The sequence below is a fragment of the Populus euphratica genome, unplaced genomic scaffold (assembly GCF_000495115.2).
Source record: "Populus euphratica unplaced genomic scaffold, PopEup_1.0 scaffold344.1, whole genome shotgun sequence".
Taxonomy (NCBI): domain Eukaryota; kingdom Viridiplantae; phylum Streptophyta; class Magnoliopsida; order Malpighiales; family Salicaceae; genus Populus; species Populus euphratica.
The window spans coordinates 216,788-243,574 of NW_011500233.1; the positions used below are offsets into that span (position 1 = coordinate 216,788).

At 30.0% G+C, this 26,787-nt stretch overlaps 3 protein-coding genes and 1 non-coding gene across 5 annotated transcripts; 3 read left to right on the forward strand and 1 right to left on the reverse strand.

The window, feature by feature from the left end:
- Positions 1–1,730: 1,730 nt before the first annotated feature.
- On the forward strand, positions 1,731–1,803 carry TRNAR-CCU (transfer RNA arginine (anticodon CCU)). The gene has a single exon. It is a non-coding gene; the product is annotated as a tRNA-Arg (tRNA).
- Positions 1,804–1,881: 78 nt separating this feature from the next.
- LOC105112476 (EKC/KEOPS complex subunit Tprkb-like) lies at positions 1,882–4,517 on the forward strand. The gene is made up of 6 exons (XM_011008184.1): positions 1,882–2,023; positions 3,433–3,499; positions 3,637–3,759; positions 3,841–3,924; positions 4,034–4,120; positions 4,217–4,517. Exons 1-6 carry the CDS (start codon positions 1,953–1,955, stop codon positions 4,301–4,303), a joined length of 519 nt encoding a protein of 172 aa, XP_011006486.1. The 5' UTR covers positions 1,882–1,952; the 3' UTR covers positions 4,304–4,517.
- Positions 4,518–6,894: 2,377 nt separating this feature from the next.
- LOC105112477 (protein CYPRO4-like) lies at positions 6,895–10,379 on the forward strand. 2 transcript variants are annotated; one of them, XM_011008187.1, is made up of 3 exons: positions 6,895–6,968; positions 7,036–8,791; positions 9,823–10,379. In XM_011008187.1, the coding sequence occupies exons 2-3, from the start codon at positions 7,184–7,186 to the stop codon at positions 10,111–10,113; spliced, it is 1,899 nt and encodes a 632-aa protein (XP_011006489.1). In that variant the 5' UTR covers positions 6,895–6,968; positions 7,036–7,183; the 3' UTR covers positions 10,114–10,379. The 2 variants fall into 2 exon arrangements, with proteins under 2 accessions (XP_011006489.1, XP_011006487.1); XM_011008185.1 differs by lacking the exon at positions 6,895–6,968 and having other exon boundaries at positions 6,992–8,791.
- Positions 10,380–14,243: 3,864 nt separating this feature from the next.
- LOC105112478 (ethylene-responsive transcription factor ERF109-like) lies at positions 14,244–15,503 on the reverse strand. The gene has a single exon (XM_011008188.1). The coding sequence runs from the start codon at positions 15,392–15,394 to the stop codon at positions 14,588–14,590; it is 807 nt and encodes a 268-aa protein (XP_011006490.1). The 5' UTR covers positions 15,395–15,503; the 3' UTR covers positions 14,244–14,587.
- Positions 15,504–26,787: the final 11,284 nt, after the last annotated feature.

The following is a 26,787-nucleotide window of genomic DNA, read 5'->3' on the forward strand; positions in this document are numbered from 1 at the left end:
TTTCTAGGCCCAATATCATTGGGTTCACCTTTATGTTAAGCCTATTTACATATGGGTATAATGACTTGTCAAACTTAATATCTCTAAGTTCACTAGCATATAGGGTATGAAAAAAATATCAGACCTAACATCGTTAGTCTCATTCATATGCTAAGCCCAAGCACATGTGAGTTTGGGGAGTTACCATACCTAATATTACAAAGTTCAGCCATATGCTGAATTCAAGCACATGTGGGTCTAATAAGGTTCCAAACCCAACATTCTTGGGATCAACCACGTGTTAAGCCTAAATACATATGGGTTTGACGAGTTATCAGACCTTACATTATTGAGTTCAGCCACGTGTTGAGCTCAAATACATGAGGGTATGATGAGTTGTTAGACCCATTATTTTTAGGTTTAACGATGTGATGAGCCTAGATATATATGAGTCTAACTAGCTACGTGTTGAGTCTAAATACATATAGTTTTAATAAGCTAACATACCCATCACCCTTGAGGTTAGCATCATTCTAAGTCCAAGTGGGTTTTAATTGACAATCGTTATAGGCCTCATGTTGGGTCACGATCTCTTATTTTTTTATTCTTACAACTTTTAACATGAAATGATCATCTTCTTATACCATTAGGTATATAAAAATCTTCTAAGTACCTACTATATTTTCATTAACATTAATATTATGTAAGTAAAATATATCTCTTATTAATGCTATCAAGAGAAAAGGACATTCATCAGGGTCTATATATACCTCTTAAACTATTCAGGTAAAGGGTTTACAATTTCTATTATCTAAGCATTATATTTTTATTATCACAAAATTTATTATAAAAAAATAAGAACAAACACTATTGTTCTTAGAATTTAAAATTTATTTTTTTATTTATTGCAATTCCTTCTTAAAATCTATTAACTCTATCATCAAAAGATTCTTGAACCCCATAAAAAATAATTGTTTTACAAGTATTAGGTTTTCTACCACTAATTATTAATTTTGTGAACTACGAAGAAGGAAAACGTTCAAAAACATATTAAATTTCAAACATCATCAATAATCTTCGGTAAATATTTCCCTCTTTAATCATAAGGAGTACATAGCAATTTTTTTTTTGCTAAGGTACAAGGGAAGTACCGCAATGTGGACAATACAGGCAATAAATTTGGAGTTCTGATGGCTGATGTGTTTCTAAAAGATATGAAAGCTTTGTCCGGAATGTATTTGAGATTGCCTTGAGTTATGTCCTCGGATGCACCAAAATCTAAAAGAAATCCTGCGTTATAAGGTCGTCATGAACCAAAACAATAATCATACATAAAATGTTCAACTGTATCATGTATATACAGCAAAGAAAAAACAAATTGAAGACAGAATAGAAAGACATGAAAAAGCTGTTCATAATGTTGTTAGCTGTATCCTCTAGGGGCTGGAAGTGAATGAACGGAGAGAGGGATGCTAACAAGGCATGGGAGGAAGATGGAGAGGGACATTGTGGGGTTGGGGAAAGGGAACCAGAAAGAAAGGAAAATAGGGAGGTTTCGTTTAATTTTCCCCAGGGCATGGCGTGTTTCCAATTCCAAATGGAACAAGGCTGTGCTTGAAGATAGAAATGGAAAAATGAGATTGAATGGACGCGCTTGACCAGGTAACTCAGCTCCTCGATGCGGCCCTTCTGCAGCCGGCACAACTTGAACTTAGTTATTATTTTATATATGACACAACCATACCAACCAAGCGCCTGTAGCTCAGTGGATAGAGCGTCTGTTTCCTAAGCAGAAAGTCGTAGGTTCGACCCCTACCTGGCGCGGTTCTCCTTTTTAGACTCCCACAAGTGTTTGGGCCAGCTCCGAATAGGCCCAGTTTTATTCATACCCCCAGAAAATCCGCGACCACAAGTTTCTTTTCTTTCTGATCCAGCCGCCATCTGCACCTAGCTCTCTCGTGTAGCAAACAACAATGAAGGCTTTTGACATCAATGGCAGCAACACCCTTTCTCTCTCTCTATTCACTGATGTCACCAACTCCAAGTAATTTCATCTTATTTGTTGTTTTTTTTTTAATTTGTTGTTTTCACTTGTTTTACAAAAATAGAATGTATTGTTCTTTTCACTTGTTATTTTTATACTTTGCTTTCTTTGATGAAGTTGCAAATAGTGATGGGGGATGGAATTAGGGAAGTAGTTGGGTTTGGTTGAAATTAGGATTTGGTGTTTGAAGGTTTGTGCTCTTGGGATGTTAAGGAAGAAGTCATTTCTTTGGTAGTAACATGGAGTAAAGACTCAATTTTTATGCCAATTAAGGCATATGGTTCCAAAAAATACAGAGAAAAATTAGCTTGCGTTTAGTTGGTTTCTTTGTTTTTTGGTATTAGCAGAGGAAATATAGGGAAAATGGGATCTTGTGAAGCATCAATTCTTGGTTCTTGTTGCTTATTAATTTTCATAGCAGGCTTTATATTTAGACGGATATATTAATCAGGTGTTTATGTAAAAGCTGGTATTTCTGTGGGTCATTTAATTCTGTTGGTTATGGTCTCTAGACAATGAGAATTTCCCGTCTAGTGCTATTCAGATATTACAGATTGATATTAGTTTAGTTTAAGTACTAGCTTAACATGTTAAACGATGGGAGATGCGGGAATGTTGATAATTACGTAGCTAGAAGCTAACTGAATCTGATTCTTTAAATTGGACTGTTAGTGAAATATGGTAAGTATTAAGCTGGACCAGTTATTACATATAAATCACAGTTTATCAGCTGAGACTTGGATACGAAATTTGAATCCTTTATTGGGTCTTGACTCCCGAGAACCGAACACTGCAACTTTGAGTGTGCATGTAGTGTTCTGTCACCAAGATTTCTCATCTTTAGTGACTTTCACCAATTAATATAAATACCACTGTCTTGTCAGATGTATCCAATCTAATTTTCCCATCAGATGAGGTTACAAAATGCCCATCAGTGATTACCATCCAATACCTTTTTATAATGGCAATGAACAAGACTCTATAAGCCCTGTATTCGACTTCTTTCTTGTGATTAGATATTTGCATCGCAATCATTTTACGGCAACTTGCAACAGAAGTTTCATGAAGTCCTCTATATTGCCAACCATTGGTTATGCTTTGAGATGAAATGCCAAAGCAGCTCTTTGACCTTGTTTGTTCTGTGGAAAAAAAAATGTTTCAGTGGATTGCTCAAAAGCATTACTTTGAGCAAATGCATGAAATAGAACTGAGATTTAGCATAATAATAAGGATAAATTTTCTGCACTAAATTGAAGAAATGGCTATCCTATCAGAGTATCAGGCATCATAATAGAAAATTCTTAATTTTAGATTTGGAGCATTTTATTGAATCAGTTGTGATCTACTTGCTTCTGAGAAATATCAAGCTTTTATGTGCCTTTAGGCTCCTAATACTTGTTATCTTGCAGGGAACTTCTAGATTCTATGCAAGCTGGAAACCTAGAACCAGAAGTTGCATTTCTCAATGCATCACTTGTATGCTTCCTTACAGAAAAACCAAAACCATTTGAGTCTCTTGTTCCCTTTCTGTATCTCCTTTTTTGTAGTTCAGCCTTCCTGGTGCGCTTTGGTCTGGTTTATTTTAATGTTGCCTACATTAATTTCTATGACAGATACCAGATGTTTTTCCTCTTCTGGCAGCAGCACATAAGACTCTTATAGCCAAGTCCCGGGATTCATTGACCACACGTACTCTTCATTCTGAGCTAGTTTATAATTACTCAGGATCTAAGCATGTAATGAACCCCTTTCACTGCTTGTTGACTTCTCAAGTTTCTTTTGTTTTGAACTTAACCTTTATTCTTTTTTATCCCTAGATTACAGAATCCTTGAAAAGATGTGGAATTTCTGATAGCACCACATACATCCTCGCAGCTCGTTTCAATGCTTCTCCAGATGAGGTGAGGATTAATAATATATAAATGTTGCGGTCTCAGCCTATATATTTCATTGCTAACTCAAAGGACATCAACTGATATGTTGTGCTCATCTAATGTTACTCTATTGTAGATGAAAGCTGTTGAGAAACTTATCAATGGAAAAGAAATCGAATTAGAGGAGCTGGAGGGGAGAGCAAACCAAGCGCAAATACAGAAGGTTAGTTGGGGGTGATCATATTTGGCAATATAACACTAGTTATGTGGTTAGCTCTGTCCTGATACTGCTTCTAACTTTGTTTGATATGTTCGTCAGCACTACAAAATTCCGGGCTTGGAAGCAGGGATATCCTCTCTTGCAGATGCTATTACCTGCCGGATAGCAGCACGCGATGCCTTATAAGAAATACAGGCTACCATGTATTTTATATGTAGTTGTAGATTTCCTATAAGCTTTTTAGCTGTGTGGCTGCTTTGAATTTATAGTTGAAATTTTTGAGGGAATTGGTGCGCAGGTGGGCAGCAGCATCTTTAAGTTCCTGATTTGGAACCTAGGCATTTCAAAATTTTCAGTCATGGACTCTTTTTTAAAGTGTAAAAGATTCAATCTTGCATAAGACTTCGGTTCAAATTAATAGAGGTCTAAGGATCAAAGATCGGCCTGTCTTGAATTTAAAAGTTATGTATTTGTCGAAAATAGAAAGAATATAGAAAAATCATCCAGGAGTGAGGTGGCTTTTTTGAACTATTGAATTTGAATTTTGTTTTTGGTTTATCTTCTCATCTCAAGAATTAAAAAGAAAGAAAAGTATGTTTGGAAGTATAGTTGTATTTGTTTTTTACTTAAAAAAATATATCAATAATATTTTATAAAAATTATTTTTGAAATTAGTATATTAAAATAATTTAAAAATATTAAAAATATATTAATTTAAAAATATATTTTTTAAAAATATTTTTTAAACATAATGTAAACACCCTAGGAGTGCTAGGGATGAAAATATCAATTACTGATAGAATATTTCTTTAACTGCATTTAAAGTTCCTCTTACAACACAATCCAAACACGGGGACAACATGTGGCAGTGGATACTCGCTCCATACGAAGTAAAATGTGGATGTTTAGTTTCATGTTATAGAGTGTGTTTGGTAATGTTTAGTTTCATGTTATAGAGTGTGTTTGGTATTGTGGTAGCTGTTATAGTTATAATTTAAAAAAAGTAGAAAGTACTTTTAATTGAGGTTAGTTTGAAAAAATAGGTGTTTAGTTAAAATTAATGTTGAAATTGAGATTGAATAAAAAATAATTTAGTATGTTTGATTAAGAATGCTTTTGAAATTAAAGTTATAAAATAATTTTTAAAAATATATATTAATATTAATGATTTTTAATTTAAATATTGTGAATTTAACTATTACTATTACATCATGAAATAAATCATATTTAATGTAAAATATTTTTTATTATTCCATAAAATCATCTACAATTCCATTACATATAAAATAAATCCGACAAGAAGTATAGTTTCTATAATTTTTATAGTATATAATAAAATTAGATAAAATATTATCATATATAAATTTCATTCCAAACTAATTTTAAAAAAAATATTAAAAAACTTACCTTGAAAAAAAAAAAAAACACAATGCACGTGAACAGTATTAATACTGTTAATATTAATTGCACTGTTCATTGAACAGTGCAATTAGGTGAACAGTGCAAGAAAAGCCGCCTTCAGTTGCTTCTTTCAATCCTGCGTTCCAAACACAATGGGGCTCATGAACAGTAAGTAGTGGTTTTTCCTTTACCAAACACTAGTCTCCTGCGTTTTATTTTAAACGCAACTTTTAACGCGTAAACAAACGATCTTATAGTGTAACTGGCGATAGCCGGTGGTCTTACACATAGATTTTTTATTTGAATCAGTGTGTTAATTTAAACATTTTATAAAAATAATATTTTTTATTTTTTTATCAAACTTTTAAAGTGTAATATTAATTAAATATTCTTATTTTTAAAAACATAATAAAATAGATGTGGTTTTTCAAATAAATAATAATTAAACATGTAATATGAATCAGTAAATAAATAATAAGCAATAGCCGTCTTTATTTGTCTTTTCCTTTCTTTGCTCTGGTATTTTCTTAGCGTGATTCTTCATCTTATTTTCTTTCCTGAGGACCCATCAAACTTTATTAAAGAAGAAGATAAAAAACCATGGTGTTATCAAACCTGTAGCCTCTCTTAGCCCCTCCTCCAACCATGGTCTTGCCTAGCCTCATGGGACTTCACCACCGACCAGTGGCGGAGGCAGGGGGGGCTGGTAGGGGCCCCAGCCCCTACAGGAAATTTTTTTCCCAGCCCTCTTCCTTGTAAATATTGTAAAAATAATTAAAAATTTAACTTAATCTCCTTAATTTTTAATTTGGCCCCTTAGTTTTATTTCCTTGCTCCGCCCCTGCCACCGACCCTTGTGCCTTCCCTCGTGGGACTCACTTTTCCTAGCCTCCTCATGGCCTTGCCTCGTGACTTATCTGGCACCTGAGCTTGAAACATCTATAAGAATGACCGGGAAATGACTCACTATCTCCCAAACAAAGAGAAAGTTGGCGTTTTCTGTCATTTTATATAATAACTTACCTAAAGCAAGTTCACGATTTAATTGATGTTCCCGTTTTCTCAGCGACAGCATAAGTTAGTTTATATGTATTTTTCAATTAAATTTTTAAAATTTTAAAATTAATGAACAGATAGGCTTTTGTAATTTTAAAATTTACAACAATTAAACTAATTATTTTTAAAAAATAAATTTAAAATATGATCAATTAAATTACATCCTCTTAAAATTTAGAATTTGAAGCATCTTTTACAGAAAAAAAATTCAATATCCACTGGTTTTTTGATTTTATATATTCCGTTGGACGAGTTCTATACACCGAATCAATCCTTTTATTTTTAATTAAGAGCAATTTTAGATCTTCTATTTAGTGAAGTTATAACACATGAAATTTATTTAGTATTGAAATTTGATGTCATGAATGTTGTTCCCACTGCATACGATGCCTTGGTCTTTGTTAGAAAATTGCCCAAACATGGGAAAGATTATGAAATTTTGATGTGGGAGGTCAATAAAGATCTTCTATACAAGCCCACAGCTGCCTCCAGCAGATCAGCGTAACAAACTCCCACAACACTGAAAATTCCATATCCATTTTCTCCTCCCAATTATTCCAATCTCTTGTTCCATATTCACAGATCCCAAGAATTTAAGAACCGCAAGAAATGGGTACCTCTCGCAGCCGTGAAGGCCAAGACTTATCATCAGACACAGATTCAGAATATCAATCTGAAGAAGAAGAACCCATTTACGACTACGTAGAACACCAGGAAACCCCACAAGCCACTTCCTCGTCAAAGAAAACCCTGAATGAAATCGATTCCAAGCTCAAATCCCTCAAACTCAAATACCCTCCAAATTCCCAAACTACCATCAACCCCGTCAAGCTCTACCTTCATATCGGTGGCATCACGCCAAATGCTAAATGGGTCCTCTCTGAAAAACTCACTTCTTATAAATTCATCAAAAACAACGGCCCTGATGATTCCGATTCTGATCATGATGAAAGTCGAGGAGATGGTGATTCTTTTTGGGTTCTGAAAGTGGGGTCTAGAGTGAAAGCTAGGGTTTCTCCAGAAATGCAATTAAAAATGTTTGGTGACCAAAGGAGAGTCGATTTTGTAAAGAATGGTGTGTGGGCTTTGAAGTTTTTTAGTGATGAAGAGTATAGAAAGTTTGTTAGTTTATTTCAAGATTGTTTGTTTGAAAATGTTCATAGGCTTAGTGCCACTGAAGAAAATAAGTTGAAAATTTATTCGAAGGACTTTATCGGGTGGTTTAAGCCTGAAATAGCTGACGATTCGATGTGGGATGCGGTGGATGAGGAGGATGGTAAGAGTGGTGAGCAGCTAGTGCGTGATGATCAGGATTTATTGGAGGAGTTTGAGGAAGCCGCGAATGGGGATGTGCAAAGTTTGAGTTTAGGTGCTTTAGATAATAGTTTTTTGGTTAATGATTTGGGGGTTCAAGTTTTCAGGAATTATAGTAAAGGGATTCATGGGAAGGGTATTTGTGTGAAGTTTGATAGTAATAGGAGTGGAGGGTCTAGTTTGGAGCAGTCTACGCCAAAGAAGGCAATGTTAATGAAGGCAGAGACAAATATGATGTTAACGAGTCCATTAAAGGAAGGGAAACCACATTCTACTGGGATTAAACAGCTTGATATTGACACGGGGAAGATCGTGACTGAGTGGAAGTTTGAGAAAGATGGGACTGATATAACCATGAGAGATATAACAAATGATACTAAAGGGTCGCAATTGGATCCGTCTGAGAGTACGTTTTTGGGGTTGGATGATAATAGGTTGTGTCAATGGGACATGAGGGATAAGAGAGGGATAGTGCAGGATATTGTTAAGGGTGGCGATTCACCTGTTTTGAATTGGACTCAGGGGCACCAGTTTTCTAGAGGGACTAATTTTCAGTGCTTTGCTAGTGCGGGTGATGGGTCGATAGTTGTCGGATCGCGTGATGGGAAGATTAGGTTGTATTCCAGGACATCAATGAGGCAGGCAAAGACAGCTTTTCCAGGGCTTGGTTCGCCAATCACTCATGTGGATGTTACATATGATGGGAAATGGGTGTTGGGGACAACTGAGACATATTTAATCCTCATTTGCACTCTGTTTACAGATAAGGATGGAAAGACTAAGACTGGTTTTAGTGGTCGAATGGGAAATAAGATACCAGCTCCAAGATTGTTGAAGCTAACTCCTTTGGATTCTCATATGGCTGGTGCGAGTAAGAAATTTCATGGTGGCCATTTCTCATGGGTAAGAACACATAATTGTACATGATTTTGCTGTATGTTTTAGTTATTGCGTATATATGCCTTTTTTGTTGATTGTTATGCTCTAGTTACTGTTAATCTACAATTGTTCACTGTTGTTAATTAATATGCAGCAATCGTGTTCAATTTGATAACTCTCTGATCATTATTTAAATTCCTGTGGAATGCATTTATTGCGCCGTAAATAAGACCCTCACCACAGTCATGCTTCGTGCACTCTGTTTTCTAGCTGAAATCTCTAAAACAGCAAGAACCACCCATAAGACCATCTTAAATTTATGTGCTCTTCAAGGTTAAAGTTATTTAAATTTATTTTTAACATCAACACATTAAAACCATCCAAAAACACTAAAAAAAGATTAATTTGAAGCCAAGAAAATTTCAAATTTTAATGAAAAACAGATTAAAACTAGACTCGAAACACCCTTTTAGTTTTAGTCATCTTGGAGGCTATGCAGTCACCCATTGTGATGCATGGGTTAAAGTCACATTGGTATTGTCAACACTCCCAGTAGAGTTAACACTTCAACCTCTATGGGAATATTATCAATTTCTTTCTGAGAAGAGATCCACACAAACTTGCTTATGCAATCAAGTGTCCTAGGCAGTTTCATCATATCTTAGCAATATTATTGACAAGGTTTTCATAAGTGGCCATGTTAATTATCATGCAGGAAACCATGATATTCATGATGCAGTGATGAGGTTAAAGTGCTCTGCTTTCTTGTAAACGTGTTTTCTTTAAGTAATTGGATCAAGATGAGGTTGATTGCATAATTAATTCATGAAATGTAAAACTTGTTTACCATGTGAACTCTTTGTAAATTCATATGAATGTGATTATCTTAATGTTATCGGTGCACTCAAGTGGAGAAACGTGTCTACATCCTAACATGAATCTGTAAGTGTTAACCATTGATAGTCTTGAGTTGGGTTCTTGCAATTCTTTTATGCCTGATATGAATTTAGTCGTTAGGTTTTTGTGTTTTTCCCATGTTTGATGTTATCTTTCAGGTCACTGAGAATGGTAAACAAGAGCGTCACCTTGTCGCAACAGTGGGCAAGTTCAGCGTGATATGGGACTTCCAGCGTGTGAAGAACAGCGCTCATGACTGCTACCGGAATCAGCAAGGTCTCAAGAGCTGTTATTGTTATAAGACTCTGCTGAAGGACGAGTCTATTGTAGAAAGCCGTTTCATGCATGACAAGTTTGCTGTTAGTGACTCTCCGGAAGCTCCACTTGTGGTGGCAACCCCAATGAAGGTCAGCTCTATCAGCCTTTCTGGCAAACGATCACGCGGCTGAAAATGAATCATCTTTGTCGATTTGTCTGTTCTTTTCCTCTTGTGCAGCTCAGTTCTGCTATTTTCAGTTCAGTTTGTTTCATTTTCCCCATCTTCTATCTGAGTGTGGCTTCTGCTTGTATCTAGTGTGAATCTTTACCTTTCTCTCTCGTTAGTTTTGTGTATAGTTTATTTCTTTAAGTGAATGAAAGCATGGCAGCGGATTTCTTGCAAATTGTGATATTAATACAATCCTTTGAATCTTGTTTATAAATTACGACTTCTTTATTTTTTTTCAAGAATTGTGTTGATGGAAGTAGCGTAATTCTTAACCATTTTGTTCTCTTCATTTTAGTAGATTAAGCTATTTAGATTAATATAACTAACGAAAGTGTTATTTTTCAAAAAAATAAATCAAGTTTTTTGTTACTATTATTATTATTGTCAGCGCTATTTTTTTTTTAAAAAAAAAAAACTCCAGGCTGTGAATTGAAGAGGCGTGACAGCGTAAAAGTCTCCAACTGGGGTAGCCTGTGTGCCTGTCTCGTCTCCTAAACATGGCATGGATTTTGACGTCGATTTGTGATCGATTCCTTTCTTATCATGGAAACGGGTAATATTACATGGTTTTTTTTATCTATTTTCTTTATCGAATCATGAGTTTTACGAATAAAGCCAATCTAATATGCACGCTTGCGAGTGACCTGCGACTAAAGAGAGTTCAAAAACTCAAGGTGTTCAGACAAGATGTCTGGACTCGATTTTTATGGGATCAGTAGATGGAAAAAAACCCAGCTTCCATGGACTCTGTTTTACGGAACAACCTGTTTTCAAGAGCTTTGCCCGGAAGAAAATCTCAGTTTTCATACGTGTTCAACTATATTTTACGTTCTACTCTTCTTATATGTTATATTTTTAGATGTATAAAATTTTTACAAAGATTTATTATATTTTTATTAATATTAATGTTAAATAAAGAATAATGCATAATAATTTTTTATTGTTTGTTGAAAAGTAGTTTTTTTTAAATAAATTCCTGAAAAATAAATTATTTTTTGATATTTAATGGTGTAATGAAAAATATATTGAAAAATATTTTTCAGTGTTTAATTATATTATGAAAAATGAGCTGAAAAATAACTTATTAATGCCTTATTTTTTTCATGTTTATTAAAATAATGATGAACAAATCTTACAAATTAAAAGGTTGAATGAAAATGAAATTGAAAAAATATATAATTTTATAAATTATTTCAAAGAAAATAAATAATAATCAAAATAATAGAGATCAAATCTAAAAAATAAAAAAAGATAAAAGATAAAGAAATTAAAATAATAATAATTACCATTTATAAATTATTTCAAATAAAGTAAGTAATAAAAAAAATAAGGATCAAATTTGATAGATAAAAAAATTTAATTAAAAAATGATAAGAAAAAAAATAACAATTATAAAAATGAGAACCAAATTTTATATAAAAATTAAATTCTAAGGCATGAAATTGAAAAAAAAAATTCAAAATAAAAAAAAATATATATATATATATAGCAATCAAAAGTTTAAGAATCAAATTAAATATAATCAGTAAATAATATAACATTTCTAATTTTTCACAACTTCTGAAAAGTGTTTTCTAGTCAAAATAAAAGAAAAACACTTTTATAGAAACCAAACCAAATTTTTCTTTGATTGGAAAGTATTTTTTATTAATCAATTTCTTTAATGCCAAACAAACACATGAAAATTTAAAAAATGATTTTCTAAAAACCAGTTTTTCAAGAAATAAACGCACCATAAAACCTTTTATATTTTCATCAATAGTAATCTTATGTAAGAGGTAATATAAAAAAATCTCTCAATGATTTATCATATTTTTATTGCATTAACGTTTGTATAAGGGATATTTTAATGCTTGTTGAGAAATATTGATCTTTCATTAATACTATCAAGACAAAATTACATTATAACACCTTCTTTTTACAAAAAAAATTAGATTTATAAACTATAAATACTTATAAATCCTTCAAGTTTTATGTTCATAATCTCTACTATCTACTACGTATATATATTCAGGATATTTTTCTCTATAATATAATTGCACTCTTTCTATAAAAAAATTTTACTTAAATATTTGAGAGTCTCTAAATTTATCAAATGAGACCTTTTTCAAGTATTAACCTCTAACCATCTTAGTTTACCAAGCACTAAGAACCAATCATCTTAATAAAGAAAAATGAATTAGATTGTTGGAACTAAGAGATTAATAAATTATTCAATATATAAGCTTTGTTTAGATTTTTTTTTTTGGAACATTATCAATATATGAAGTGTGTAGTTTATGGTTTTTTTTTTCACTTGAGTATCTTCATTAATTTTTCTTTTATTTAAGTACTTCCATTTATAAAAATTTAATAAATAATTTTATTATTATAATATTTTTATATATACCATTTAATTCTTTGTTAAGTGAGTCAGGTTAATATTATTTTCTCTTTTTTAAGAATAATTATACTTATGATTTTTTTTTCTATTTGAATACTTGTACTTGTAAATTTTGATTCATCAAGTGTTTTTATAATTTTTTTTGTTATAATTATCAAATATGTTTGTTGTCTTCAATACAAGTAGGTTTATATATTTTTATATAATTGGACAATTTTTCTCTTTCCACATTTCTAAATGTGTTTATTATATGATTGTGTAGTATCTAATTATTCAATATATTTTTTAAGATTTTTCTATTTAAATTGATAATTAAATTTATATTTTTCATTTCAAAATTGTCCTTGAGTTATACTAGGATATGACTTAGAAATTATGCAAAATTACTCAAGGATTTTGCTTTTATGTTTGTTAATTTCTAATAGTTATGCCCATTTGATAAAAATAAATAAATTATCACACGAACATATCTATAACAAAAACTAATCAAGGTACCTTGATTAATTTTTTTAGTACAATCACTCAAACAATAAAAAAAAAAACATGCACACAAATAGAAAAATTATAAAGTAAGAGTACATGTCATGAGAGAGAGTGAATTACCATGTTAGCATTACAACAAAACTAGCTGGGTACATAATTGATAGAATTTCACGAGGACAACCAGTACCATGCTAAAATAAAATATACTATAATTTTTTTTATAAAGTACAGACATTTAATACACTATCATGTGTAATTGATTTAAGCCATGTCTGTTGTAAGAAGAAATATTTTTTTTATTATTAGTTTGAGTTTTATTTAGAAGAATATAGTCTTAATTTTATAACTAATAAAATTGAGATGTACATAAGTTAGCTTGAATATATATATATATTTGACAAAATTAATGTTTCTGTAATTAATGTTCTGTATCTGTTATTTTTTTTCTCATTACGGCAACCAACGCTTCGTCCGCGATTCACCGTTGCGAAAAATATTCACATGATATCAGCACGTGCGGGCAGGCAGGCCGTACAAGCCATTTGTAACACGTGGTGATGAAGATGGACCGGTTCTCCGTGCACGTGTACGCCTCCAGTACATCATCGTAGATTAATAAAAGAATCTGCACGCTTTGACAGTTATTCGTTTCACAGGGAAAGAAGGCCAGGAGCCTGTTTAATTATTTCTTAATTAATCTACTAGACTCATGAGAGTGATTGTTTACCGTATCTTAATTAAAAAAACAAAAAAAACACCCACTAGCCCACGATGTTCGAGAGGAGACACTAGACAGGATCTCAGGTTAAACTCTTTTGCCACAATCACCCCTCTGGACCCACAGTTCTGTTCACTTACCATTTTAACCACGTGCTTATATGAGAACTCAATTATTTATTGGCGGACCCGAGTGCGTCAGCAGACGAAGTGTCAGTGTAAACCGAGTAATTCCCACCATATCAACCATTTTAAAACTTTATTTAATCCCTCCCTTACGCTGTGCATATTCTTATCCTCGCCACTATCTTTCCCTTCTTTTCAGTTTGCTCATCTTTTATTTCTTATTTTTTACTTCATATCCACACGTGATGATATATAAGGATAAGGTCACCATGGTTTAACATTGATTTCTCGTCCACAGAGAAAACCCACGTGATGATATGTAGTTTAGTTGATTATTGTACAAGCAGTACTATGATATTATCGCTTCAGCTGGGTGGAACCCACAGGGCCACGGTTGCCTTTTTCATCGTGTGAGATTTACTGTTAATGGATACCTGACGTGGGTCCCTGTTGCATTCTAGATTTTAGCAGAGGGAGAACAGGACATAAAAACAGAGGGATTCGTGTCTACAGAACTGTTTGTCTCGCCATTTCTCTGTGCTGCTAAGAGCAAGAAATTAGTACAATACTTCATCATAAATTGTATGGAAAGAGGTGTACAAGTTAACGCTCTGCGACCACCTACTTGAGGATTCTTTCTTGAAAAAACAAAAGAACAAAAAGAGTTTTCTTACAATTCCCATTCTTAGGAAACTAAAATTAAAATCAAGAAACTAGGAAAAAGTAATCAAATCCCGATAGTAGCAGCTCTTGCAGTGCCAGTAGAGTCTGAAGAATCCCCATTGCTAAAATCCAACATCATCATCATCCATTCATGTATCTCATCCTCCCCAATCTTATCCCAGAACTCACTCTCTTTCTCCATTTCCGCTTCAAATCCACTTCTCTTCTCGCTTATTTCTTCCTGCTTTGCCTGTTTTTCTTGCTTTTCTTTACTCTCTTCGAAACTAGAAATACCACTGTCAGGGAATGGAAAATTGAGCTTAGCTCTTGGCCCTCTAAAATCAATGGCTGCTCTGTCATAGGCCCTTGCCGCCTCTTCCGCTGTGCTAAACGTCCCTAACCAAACCCTTGCAGCCCGCCGCGGATCTCTTATTTCTGCAGCCCATTTTCCCCATGGCCGTTGCCTTACACCTCTGTAATTTTTCTTTACTCTCTTTCTTTTCCCTTTCTTGTCGTCTTTTTTATCTTCTGGATTTGGCGGGAAAAAGTCGCATCCTAAACAGCCTTTGATCTTGCAAACAGCACACGTGTCAAGATCCGACGATGGAGGCCATATTGAGATGCAAAAACCATTCCCGTTACTGCTTCTACTTCCAAATTGTGAATTTGAAGTGGTGATCGGCACATTAAGACTATTTAACTCGCTTGAAAGATCAGATGAGCTGGTGCCAGAAACTACGTTCCTGAGAGCAGCAACCATTACAGCCGACTCCTGATCATGGGTCAATCTCATCGGTGAAATTTCAGGCAGTGAAAATAGGGTCGCTGCCGGAGCTTCGCCTATTTTGGATCTCTTCGAGGGTCTTTGCATTCTTGAAATTGCTTCGTAATTCTGTTCGGGAGGTCAAATGTTTTCTCCTGGTTTGGTCTTCTGCTCTGCTGCAAGTTTGTGTTTTTTTTGTTTTTTGGAGAAAGAAAGAGAGCGGAGGAGTACATATATGATGGGGGTGCTGACATGGCAAACCAGCTGGAACACTTACTACACGCGGGATTTGAAAGCAATTATGGCACCTGGGGATATTTTGGAAGGTTGCTTTGGTGACGAAGAAGGGGCTCTTTTTCAAGTGACGTGGGTGGTTATGTCACGGTTGCTAGTTACACGCGGCCTACTGTTCGTGGCTTTGGCACTGAAACACAGAACAGAGGTCGCTGCCGTGTACCCACTCTCGGTAAGTTGGAGTTTGGATTCGAGGCCTTAGATTAATATCGAGATAGTTTCTTGGCTTATAATTTAAAAATATATATATTTTTAAAAATTATTAGTTGTGGTTGTTAAAAATATATTTCGTTAAAATTATTATGAGATAAATTTTTATATATAAATAAACATGTTTTCTTGAGTAAAAAATAGGTTATTTTAGTTTTTACAAAAACAAAATTTTAAAAACAAATTTTTTTAATAACCAAGTTAATTTTCTTTTACATGGTTAAATAAAAAATACAAACTATTACAATATCAAATATATCCTTAAAAATTTTCTTGTACGGTATTGAATATATAACTTACCCAATATAAATATAAACACGGAGTATATTTTTATTTTATTTTATATAAAAGATTTATTAATCAACCCACTATAAAAATTATTTCTATTTACATTAAAATGAATAAAAACTATGTATATTTATTAATTTTTTAAAACTTTTTCATGTATAAAAATGACATTCAAAATCCCTTTATTCACTTTTATTTATACATTTTGAGCCCAGTTTAGAGATTAGATTTTATATATATATTTCTTAAATTATCAAAATATTTGCTAAGTGCATTCAAGTTCACTAGTAGAAAGTGTTTGTAAGAATGTAATCCAATTAGAACTTAGTTCATATTTATTTTTTGGAAAGTGGTTTATGTGAAATCACTTTTTAAACTTTCTTGTATTTATTTGCTATTAGAAAAGTTGGTCAACGGAAAACACTTTTCGATCAATAAAAAATACTTTCCAGTCAACAAAAAATACTTTCTAGTCAACAAAAAATATTTTTCAGTTAAAGAAAAATTTGAATTGATTTTTAGAAAAATATTTTTCTTTTTGGCTATGTTTATTTTCCGGAAAGTGGTTTCCAGAAAATCATTTTCCAAACTTTCTTGTGTTTGTTTGCTGTTAGGAAAGTTGGTAAACGGAAAACACTTTCCAATCAAAGAAAAATTTGGCTTGGTTTTCAGAAAAAGTGTTTTCCTGAAAAATTTGGATGGAAAACACTTTCCGGAAGTTGTGAAAAATTTACAAATATCATTATTTGCTGATTATATCAAATTTGATCCTCAAACTTTTGATTGCTATATATATTTTATTTTGAATATTTATTTTTTAATTTTATTTCTTAAAATTTAATTTTTATATTAAATTTTTCATAACACTACCAAATATCAAAAAATAAATTACTTTTCAGGAATTTACTTTTCAAAAAAAAATAACTTTCCTATAAACAAACGAAACCTTAAAAGGAGTATTTTTTACTATAAATTCTCCGGAGTTTATTTATTTTTTAATTTGAGAAAACCTCACCTTCCTGAAAACATACTTTATAAGCTTAGGTAAGTGAGTAAAATTCCAGCCATTCCAAACTTATATAATAAATTTTAATTTTTTTTATTTTTTAAATAATGAATTCATTTTGCGTATCTAATTTATTTATTTTTCAATGGAAGGCCAGCAATTATTTTTGTAGATTCTCAAAGCCTCGCAGACTCCTTTCAAGATTCGGAGGGAAGGAAAGATCCTGAGATGTTTATGCTTCGTGTTATTTATTGATTCTGTTGTTGGAAATAGTCATCAATGTGAGTTTTTGTTTATATTCCTATATATAATCTGATTGACATTAGCATTAAATTAGTCTTTGAATGTGTTTTAGAAGTCTGTTTGAATTATATAAAAAAAAACATTAAATTATTTTTTTATATATTTTTTTTATAATTTTAATGTTTTAATATTGAAAATTAAAAAAATATTTAAAAAATATCATTTGTCGCATTATCAACCACACGCTCTCTGAAGGAAACCGCCAGCGGGCGACTCGTGGTAAACCTGCTGACTCCGCAATCAAAATCAAACCATTGACTGGTTGGAAACGTACGGTCAAACTTCCAGCGTTGAAACTTTGTGCTCACGTCAAAGGTGTAGGAAAATACAAAAAACTAAATCATAACAGATAAGAACGGGTCCCACCAGAAGGGTTCCTGTCGTTATAATTCTAGATGGGGAAAGTCAAGCAAAGAAATTGAGAAGCGTTTAGCATTGCATATAGATATACACAAGTAGAATTCATGGACGGCATTTTCGATTGTAGTCAAATGGGTCTGCCTGGATGGTCTATAGGCCCACACAAAACCGACGGCATGCGACCACCATTCGTTCAGGTTATGGTATTTCACTGGTTACATTACCTCCATGATACCGTGAGTTATTTTTTATATAAAATATATAAAAAAATTAAAAATTAAAAATATTAATTTTTTTTATAAAGTTATACTCAAGAGTTTTGAGTTTAATTGTAATAACCGATCTAAGAATAATATTTATAATATTAATAATAACATTAAATTTACATGAACAAAGTTTAAACGAGCCTAACTGCAACACCGAACTCAAGAATATTAAATATGAGTCTATCTATAAGATCATGTCATAAAAGTATAATAATTAAATAGATTAATTAAAAAAATTAACAGGAAGAAAAAAATTAATAAAAAAATTGAATTAATTAGGTTAACCCTTCAAATTAGGTTAACCTATAAAACCTGAGATTCACGTTATAAAAGTTTAATAACTAAATAGAAAAAAAATTGACGGGTTTACCCAGAATTAACTGGGTTAACCCATCAAACCAAGTTAACTCGTCAAGTCCAGGATACGTGTCATGAAAGTCTAATTATTAAATAGAAAAAAATTTAACATTAACAAGCTAAACTAAATGAAAAAAATTCAGGTTAACTTATCAAACCAGATTAATCTATTAAACCCGGGATCCGTATCATGAAAATCTAATAACTAAATATAAAAATTTAATATTAACAAAAAAAATGAAACAAAAAAAATTCATTAAAAAAACATAAAAAAAAAAAGAGAAAAAGATAGTTCTGTAATATAATATAATATAATAATTATAATATAATAATATAATATATTAATAAATAAAAGGCATGGAAAGCTACAGTGGGATTTCCCTGTATTTTGAGAGTATTACTTAATATTAAAGCACCTTCCTTTTTTTTGCTATTTTCATTTTATTTTTTATTTTATTCTCATTTATTTTATTTTTGATTTGATACTTATTAAACCTAATTACACGAGATAAAGTGTTTACAATTGATTTAGAAAAACAAAATTTGAAGTGAGAAAACCATAATATAAAAAAAAATGATCAATCCATCTTAAAGTTTTTATATTTTTTATTTAGATTTAAAAATTTATTTTATTTATTTTTCAATCATATAGTTAGAAAAGAAAGAAAAACTCATTAACAAAATATAAATTTGTTGTTTGCCTACAATTCAAATATAAAAAGGGAGGTATTTGTATTAATAGGTTCCTTTTATTTAAAGGAGTTTAATGAAGGTGAGTTTTTTCTTTATATATATGGTAGAAAAGGTATACCAGGTTCAATTTTTATTTTTTTGACTACATTTTATGTTTTTTTTTTTAATTTTAGGATGCTTTTGGGTCATTAGGTAATTTATATAAGGTTTTGAGTTTTTTCCACAAGTGAAAACCAATAAAAAAAATAATTTTTTTTTTAATTTTTCAACCATCAAATGGTTATGAGATTCCAACCAACAACCTAGCATGTGATAGATTCTTTGCTCTTGTAGATGACTTGTTGCTTGCTCCATTAAAAAAAAAAGAGCTAACTAGGAGAGGTAAAAATAAAAATAAAAAGTAGGCACGGGCTTGAGAGTTTTTCTTTTCTTAATTAATTCTAGACATATGAGTCTAGCTTGTTTTTGTCTTTTAATTTAATTTATTTTAAAAAAAATTATTTTAAATTAATTAAATATATATTTTAGATATTGTTTTATTAAGGAGCATTCAATTTTTACTTTGTTTTTAAATAAGATTATAATAAAGGAGCATTCAATTTTTACTTTGTTTTTGAATAAGATTATAACATTCTTTCATAATATTAATATTTTTTTTTACAAACCATCATTGTTATTTTATAATTCTATCTTGTTACTTTTAATTTTTTTTTCCGAGCACAATGAAGCTTAAACCAATTCCTAGTTTGTACTAATTGGATTAGAAAACTATGCTCACAAATTTGTATCTTAGAAACTTTTTTATTAGATTTTATTATTTAAATACCACTGAAAACAAATCTAGTTACCATTAAAATAAACATTTTAGAAAAATAAATTATTATGTACATGATGAGTTATAATGCTCTCTTTCACTATTTCTTTTTAGAAAACATTATATATATATATATATATATATACATATATATGATGAATACCATTTGTATATATCTAATAAAATTTTTGTTTAGAAAGTAAGTCATTAGCTAAATTGATAATAGTCAAGTGATAAAGAATTAACTAGAAGAAAAGATATTTTTAGTTCAAAATCTACTACTTGCATTTTTCTATCCACATATACATGTGCGATCGATTGAGAATATTGAGTTGGTGGACTCTTCTTTATAATGTAGTTCTTGAAAATAGTTGTTTCCTCATAAATCATGTCAGGAATGTCTCTATAATATCAAAAAAAAAAAAAATTGCCCACTCACACACAACACAAAACTAATATCTTGCTTTTTACATAAATTACATGAACATTTTATTGAGAAAATGATAAATTCGCATCTTTCAAATAGAGTGGATTTTCTTAACATTTATCTAGCTATTTTATAGATTGATTCTTATCCAATCAACCTCTTCCCTTTCTCAAAAAATTATATAGTGTTTAAAATGTATTTACCAATATTTATAGCATTAAGAGGGATAAACATAATAAATAGAGAGATAAAATTATATTTAGTATCATTAAAAATAATAAGAATTCTTTTCTCTTATTTCTTTCTTTTTCCTTCTTATATAAATTTATATCATGATGCTATAATTATTGGTCAGCTAGAATAACATAAAATTCCTTCTCCCTCCACCTATAGAATAAATAAATAAATAAATAAATAGATGATGATGATTGATATTTTCATTAAGCTAATGAATCAATCATTTCAGTGGGTAACTTCCAACTTAATGTTAAATCTTATTATTTGATCTTTATGAGATTTTAATTTATTGATTGAATAACAATATTCTTTATTTTTTAAGTGATTTTAAAAATATTTAAAAGAATCTAACTACAAAATTCATATTATATACATATCATAAATATTTATTTGATTAAGTAATTAATTGAAATATTAAAATGAGTGAAATGATATTCTAAAATCCAAGATGCTTAAGGATATAGTTTTTTAGTAATTAGATTATGGGTTAATCAATGTTCATTCAATTAAATCCACTCTCCGTGATAAAAAAAGATAATATCTTGATAAAAAAATCCTAAATCCTATAAAAAGTCCCCTTCGAGTGGATTTGAGGGCCTCATATATTTAAGTTAATAACTTTAAACAAAAAAAGAGAGATAAATATGTTGAAAAGCATTAAATTCTAAAAAAAAATTGTTCTTATTTTGGTATGAAATGAATGTGTTGTAAGAAAATAGTATGTGTGTATGAAAATTATGAACCTTTTATCTAGGTGGTTCAAGAAATGTTTACGTAAACCTCTAATCAAAAATTTTAAACCAATGTTAAATGGTGTAAATCTGGGACTGGAGAATAATAAATTCAAATGAAATTTTTTATGATTTGAGGTGAAAGTCCCTAATAATTTAGCATAAAATCCTGAACAAAATAAAAAAATAAATTGACACATGAACAAAATTGATGGTTGGGTAATCCTATAAGCCCCGTGATAATTTGTGTAAGCTTTAACCTGGAAGAATAAATAAATAAATAAATAAGTAAAAAAGAAAAAAAATACTTTATTGAGGTAAATTTTCCTAAAATATTAGGGTGCAACTTCTAATGGAACAAAGGAAATAATTGTATAAGAAAAATGAATTAACTTACAGATATTATAAGGAGTGGCAAAACTATAAAAAAGAGAAAAGGATCTCCTCCCTCCTTTCCCTTACAGGTGCTTGATTAGTAAGGTTTACTTAAGATAAAGCTTTAGTTAGTGAGAGTTTGGGTGGAAGAACTAGAGAAAGAAAGTTGGCTCAATTGAAGAGGAAAGAGTGATTCTAAAAAGGAGCATAAAGGACTTGGAAGTTTGGATTGAAACTCATTAGTAAGGTGTTTTTATATGGTTTAATTGTGTTCTTCCTTTTATTTATGCAAGAAATCAGAAAATGCCTATGTTAAAAAAGTTAGGGTATATGTTAATTTTAGGAATTTTTGTAATTAATAAAATTATGGTGTTATAGCATGAATTAAGGATTAGCTAGTAGGAAATAAATATTCCTTATGGTGTCAACTATACTTTGGTTAATCTTATAGAAATTAGAAAATTTAATTTCTTGAATTTTAGAGAGGTTATGTTCATTGTATGGAATGTGGAAAATTTTATCTCACAGGTGAAAATTTGATTATAAAAATAATAAGGAGAGGATTAACTTGGTGATTTACACTTAAAATTCAAAAAGGCCTAATTTTTTTAATGTTAAAGTTTATAAGAAATAATTGAATGAAAAATATCCATTTGTATGAAGTAATGATTTACTTAAGGGATATGATGATTGAATGAATGATTAGTTGAAGGAAGAATATGATATAAACATGTAACCTAAATGTTAGTGCCGGCCATGAGAAAAAAAAAATTAAAGGTTTCTGTAAAGAAGCATAATTACATGATGCTTAATGTTTAATGGTGCTAAAAATGTTTGTTATGTACTTGGATATTTTGATATATTTCACTAAATATGTACTTAAAATAATTAGGTATATACATATACATATTGAATAATGAAAAGTTAGAATTTAATTTATTTGGCATTTAATGGGCTAAGTTGATTGGAAAATGAAAGTAATTGAATAAAAGTAATTAAAATGAGAAAGTGTTTCATATGTCATATTTGAACACAAAAAATATGGATAAAATTGAATATAATCCTTAATTTAAATAAAAAGGTTGTTGGTGGGATGAAATGTGTATGTATATATGCAATAATCAAATGTTGCGTTGAGTTTTGTCATTGGATGTATAGGAGATGTATTTAGAGTGAAATTTATCCCTTTATCTTTGTATTTGCATTGTATTGAATAAATATTGCTTATGATTATATATATATATATTTTCAAGAAAAGGGTTGTTATATATATAATAAAAATAAATAAACAAGTACATGGTGTTGTTATATTTAAAAATAATATTAAGATCTAGTTACAAATTTTCAACTAATATATTTGATTTTAAAATAAAATATAAAACACAATAAACAAATATATGATGATATTATACCTAAAAGTGATCTTAATATCTGGTCACAGTTTTTGAGTCAACATACTTGATTTTAAAACAAAATATAAAGCATATAAATTTTTAATGTGAATAAAGAGACATATCTAATAACGACAAAATTTATTTTCTATAGCTAAAATATTTTAAAAATTTAGCTTTTCATTGTAATCATATTTTTCTTTTGAAAGTTTTTTTAAATAATTCAAAGGAGAATTTGAATTAAAAAAGGTAGGGGTTTTTTATAAGGAAGACCCTACTTCTATTTTGAAAATTATTTTGAAGGATTTACTAATCTACGAGGACTTCTCTTCCTATAAGGACTTTTGGCTAATAATTTATAAAGCCAAAAGTATTTCTAGTGAATTGGATAGGGATTTTAACCAATTTTATACTTACAAAGAGTGTTTAGCTTCCTCATCTTCAATTACTGTTTCATACCAAGATTTGATCGGTTTTGTGGAAAAAATGGCTAAGACAAAGAGTTTTACAGGGTTTTGTGAATTTTAAGATTATGCAGATTTAGCTTTTATCTAAGGGGCTTTATCTTTCTCTTTGGATTTGTGAAGTACCAAGACTTGTTTTTGAGAATCCTAGTTAGAAAATCAAGAATTGAACTTGTATCTTCTTTTATATACTCTACATCAAAATAAAAGGTATAGGTATTTAATATAACTTGCCATCTAGTAAAAATCTATTTTGAAGCAATATTTTGAACATCTTTCTATAAAATTTCTTTAGGGGGTTTGTAATCAATATGTAAAATGAATTTTTGATTTAATAGATCACTTTGAAATTTTTTAATGCATAATACAATGGAAAGAATTTCTTTTTTTTTTATATGTAGTAAAATAATTATTTTAATAATCATTCCAATGTGTAGATGTAAATTGAAAATTTTATTTTTTCTTATTTTATACTTGTTTAAGAATAACCGTGTTCTTCAACTCAGAAACATTTGTCTCCATTATTTTAAGAGCTAAGGGAATAGCAATATATATGCAAGGAATTTATTGGACTTGTTTTTTAATATATCAAATAATCCTATTATGTTCATTAGACCATGAAGCATGGTTCTTTCTTAACCTATCATGTACGAGTTTCGCTATTCTACTCATATTATGTAAAAATCTAAAATATAATCAAGATTTTCTAAAGACTTTTATAACTGGGTTTTATTTAGAATTTTATCAAGAAATTTACTAGCAAATGTAAGGAATCTATCAATAGATGTAATGGTTACTTAGGAGATATAATGATCAAGAAAATGAATACGAGTTTGAAAAAGAGAAATATTTATTTTTAAAACAACTAACTTATTTTTCTTTACAACATAAAGAATGTTTGTAAATGTTTGAAATGTTGTTTTATTGAATTTGAAAATATAAGAACATTATCAATGTATATTATGTATAATTTTGAATATGGATTGAAAATATCATTTATGATTCTTTAAAATTTAGAATGAACATTTTTTAATTGAAATGTCATGGCATTCCACTCATGTTGACCAAATGAAACTGTAAATGTAGTTTTGTAATGATCTTTTGAATGAATTTGAATTTGCCAAAATCCTAACTTCACATCAAACTTTAAAAATATGAATGCAAAATGTAGTTTTTGAACAAAACTTTTTTTTATTTGGAATTGGATATCTAATCAATTTCAAAGTTTAATTCAAAGATTTATAATTTATGACAAGCCTTTATGTGCCTTGTTCAATTTTAGAATTTTTTGTTAATATAAAAGGTTGCACATGATCGAGGTAATGAAGATTCTTATATAAGACTTTTAGATTTTAAATCTTTGATTTCAAGTTGACAATGTTGCTCTAATTCAATATTCATTTGAATAGGTCTTGCTTTATAGGAATTTGCTTTTCATTACAACTATTATCATAAGGAAGATCAACAATATGTTGTTTTCTTTTACAAAAGGCATTTGGTAAACTAAAACAAAAGAATAATTTTTTTACTCTTGCTTTGAAATTATTTTTTATTTTTTTGTAAAATAGGATTTTGTAATTGTAAAAAAAACATCTTGTATAAGATGCACAAGATGTGCTTGTTTTCCTCAAATCAATGTTGTTTTAATTCAATATTCATTTGAATAGGTCTTGCTTTATAGGAATTTGCTTTTCATTATAACTATTATTATAAGGAAAATCAACAACATGTTGTTTTCTCTTCCAAAAGGCATTTGGTAAATCAAATCAAAAGAACAATTTTTTTTTTATCTTGCCTTGAAATTATATATATATATATATATATATATATATATTTGTAAAATAGGATTATGTAATTGTAAAAAAACATCTTGTATAAGATGCGTAAGATGTGCTTGTTTTCCTCAAATCAATGCATTGATGTGTTAAGTATGAATGGAGTATCCTTTAATCAAATTTAAATTCCTAGTCTTTGATTTTTCTAGAAAGGAAAAAAAAATTTGAAATAATTTATTTTTGAAGTAATGTTTTTGTTGTGATGCGTACGATGTCGAATGACAGGTTTGCCTCTTGAATGTATGTTGAAAAATGAGATTTTGAGTTTAATCATAAAATCATGATTCTGAAGTTCAAGATTCACCACATAATACTTTAATTACCAGGAAACCTATGGTCCGCAAGAGTCTAGGTAAGAGAATGGTTATGCAAAGAAACAACAGATAACCCTCAATGCACCGTACCTAAGATAAGTTACATTGTTATTTGATTATTTTGCTAGGTTGTGTTTCTATTCATTATTTTTTTTTTCCTAAGGTCTAAGAAAATCTCCCTTCGTAAGGAAGTCTATACCTTATTTAGTTAAATTCTAACCATTTTAAGGTCTGAATTTTAGCATCATATTTATTTTTTTATATCTTTAATGCCTATATATACTCTACTGTATAATTTCAAACCCTCAAATATTAAATTCTATAGCTAAACCCTAACACTTTAAAAATAAAGTAAACAAAATGATTGGTGAAGAGTTTTTGATATTTTGGTTAAACTTTAACGGATAATCATAAACTAGTCACGATATTCATTTCTTATTTTAACATATAAGAAAGAAGTATTTTTATTTTTATAAAAATATGCTTGGAAAACTTTTAAGATTTGGTTGTATGCACGGAAAAAAAATATTTTTTTGTTTTTAAAATAAAAACTTATTTTTAAATTTTTTTGAAGTGTTGGAGGAAACTAGGTATTTTTAATACTGCATTTGTATCTTACAATGTAAGTTTACAGCTTGATATTATGCAAAATAATTGAAAAAACATTTGACTAGCCAATAAATATTTTTAAAAGCCCTTTATAAAGTTTGGATTTTTTTAATATTTTAATATTATTACATTACTATTAAACATAAATTATTGATTTAATATATTGGGCTGGACTTGGCCCAGCCATTCGGGTTGGGTTGGAATGGATCCAGCCTGACTCAATTGTGTTAGGTTAACTATCAGTCCAACCTCCTTTCCTCTTTTTTTAACATTGGGCTAGAGCTAGTGCATCTATATAGGTTAGGTTAGAACAGGTGTAGCCCATTTTTATAAGTGTTGGCTGACATGACTAAAAGATTGATGTCTTCTCCCATGTGCAGGAGTGTCGAAGTAATAAATAACCTGGCAAGACCGGGGTCGAACTACAGGGAGGTTAATTGTACAAATTATAAACAACAACAACAACAACAATAATAATATTAGTCATAACAACAACAACAACAACAACAACAACAACAATAATAATA

What these genes read in the sequence shown, in the direction of transcription:
- LOC105112476 (XM_011008184.1), top strand. Translation starts at nt 1,953, where the DNA reads ATGAAGGCTTTTGACATCAATGGCAGCAACACCCTTTCTCTCTCTCTA. An exon ending in ACTGATGTCACCAACTCCAA is followed by an intron (nt 2,024 to 3,432) that starts GTAATTTCATCT and finishes GTTATCTTGCAG; the next exon opens with GGAACTTCTAGATTCTATGC. An exon ending in CATTTCTCAATGCATCACTT is followed by an intron (nt 3,500 to 3,636) that starts GTATGCTTCCTT and finishes TTTCTATGACAG; the next exon opens with ATACCAGATGTTTTTCCTCT.
- LOC105112477 (XM_011008187.1), top strand. Translation starts at nt 7,184, where the DNA reads ATGGGTACCTCTCGCAGCCGTGAAGGCCAAGACTTATCATCAGACACA. An exon ending in ATGGTGGCCATTTCTCATGG is followed by an intron (nt 8,792 to 9,822) that starts GTAAGAACACAT and finishes GTTATCTTTCAG; the next exon opens with GTCACTGAGAATGGTAAACA.
- LOC105112478 (XM_011008188.1), bottom strand. Translation starts at nt 15,394, where the DNA reads ATGCAAAGACCCTCGAAGAGATCCAAAATAGGCGAAGCTCCGGCAGCG.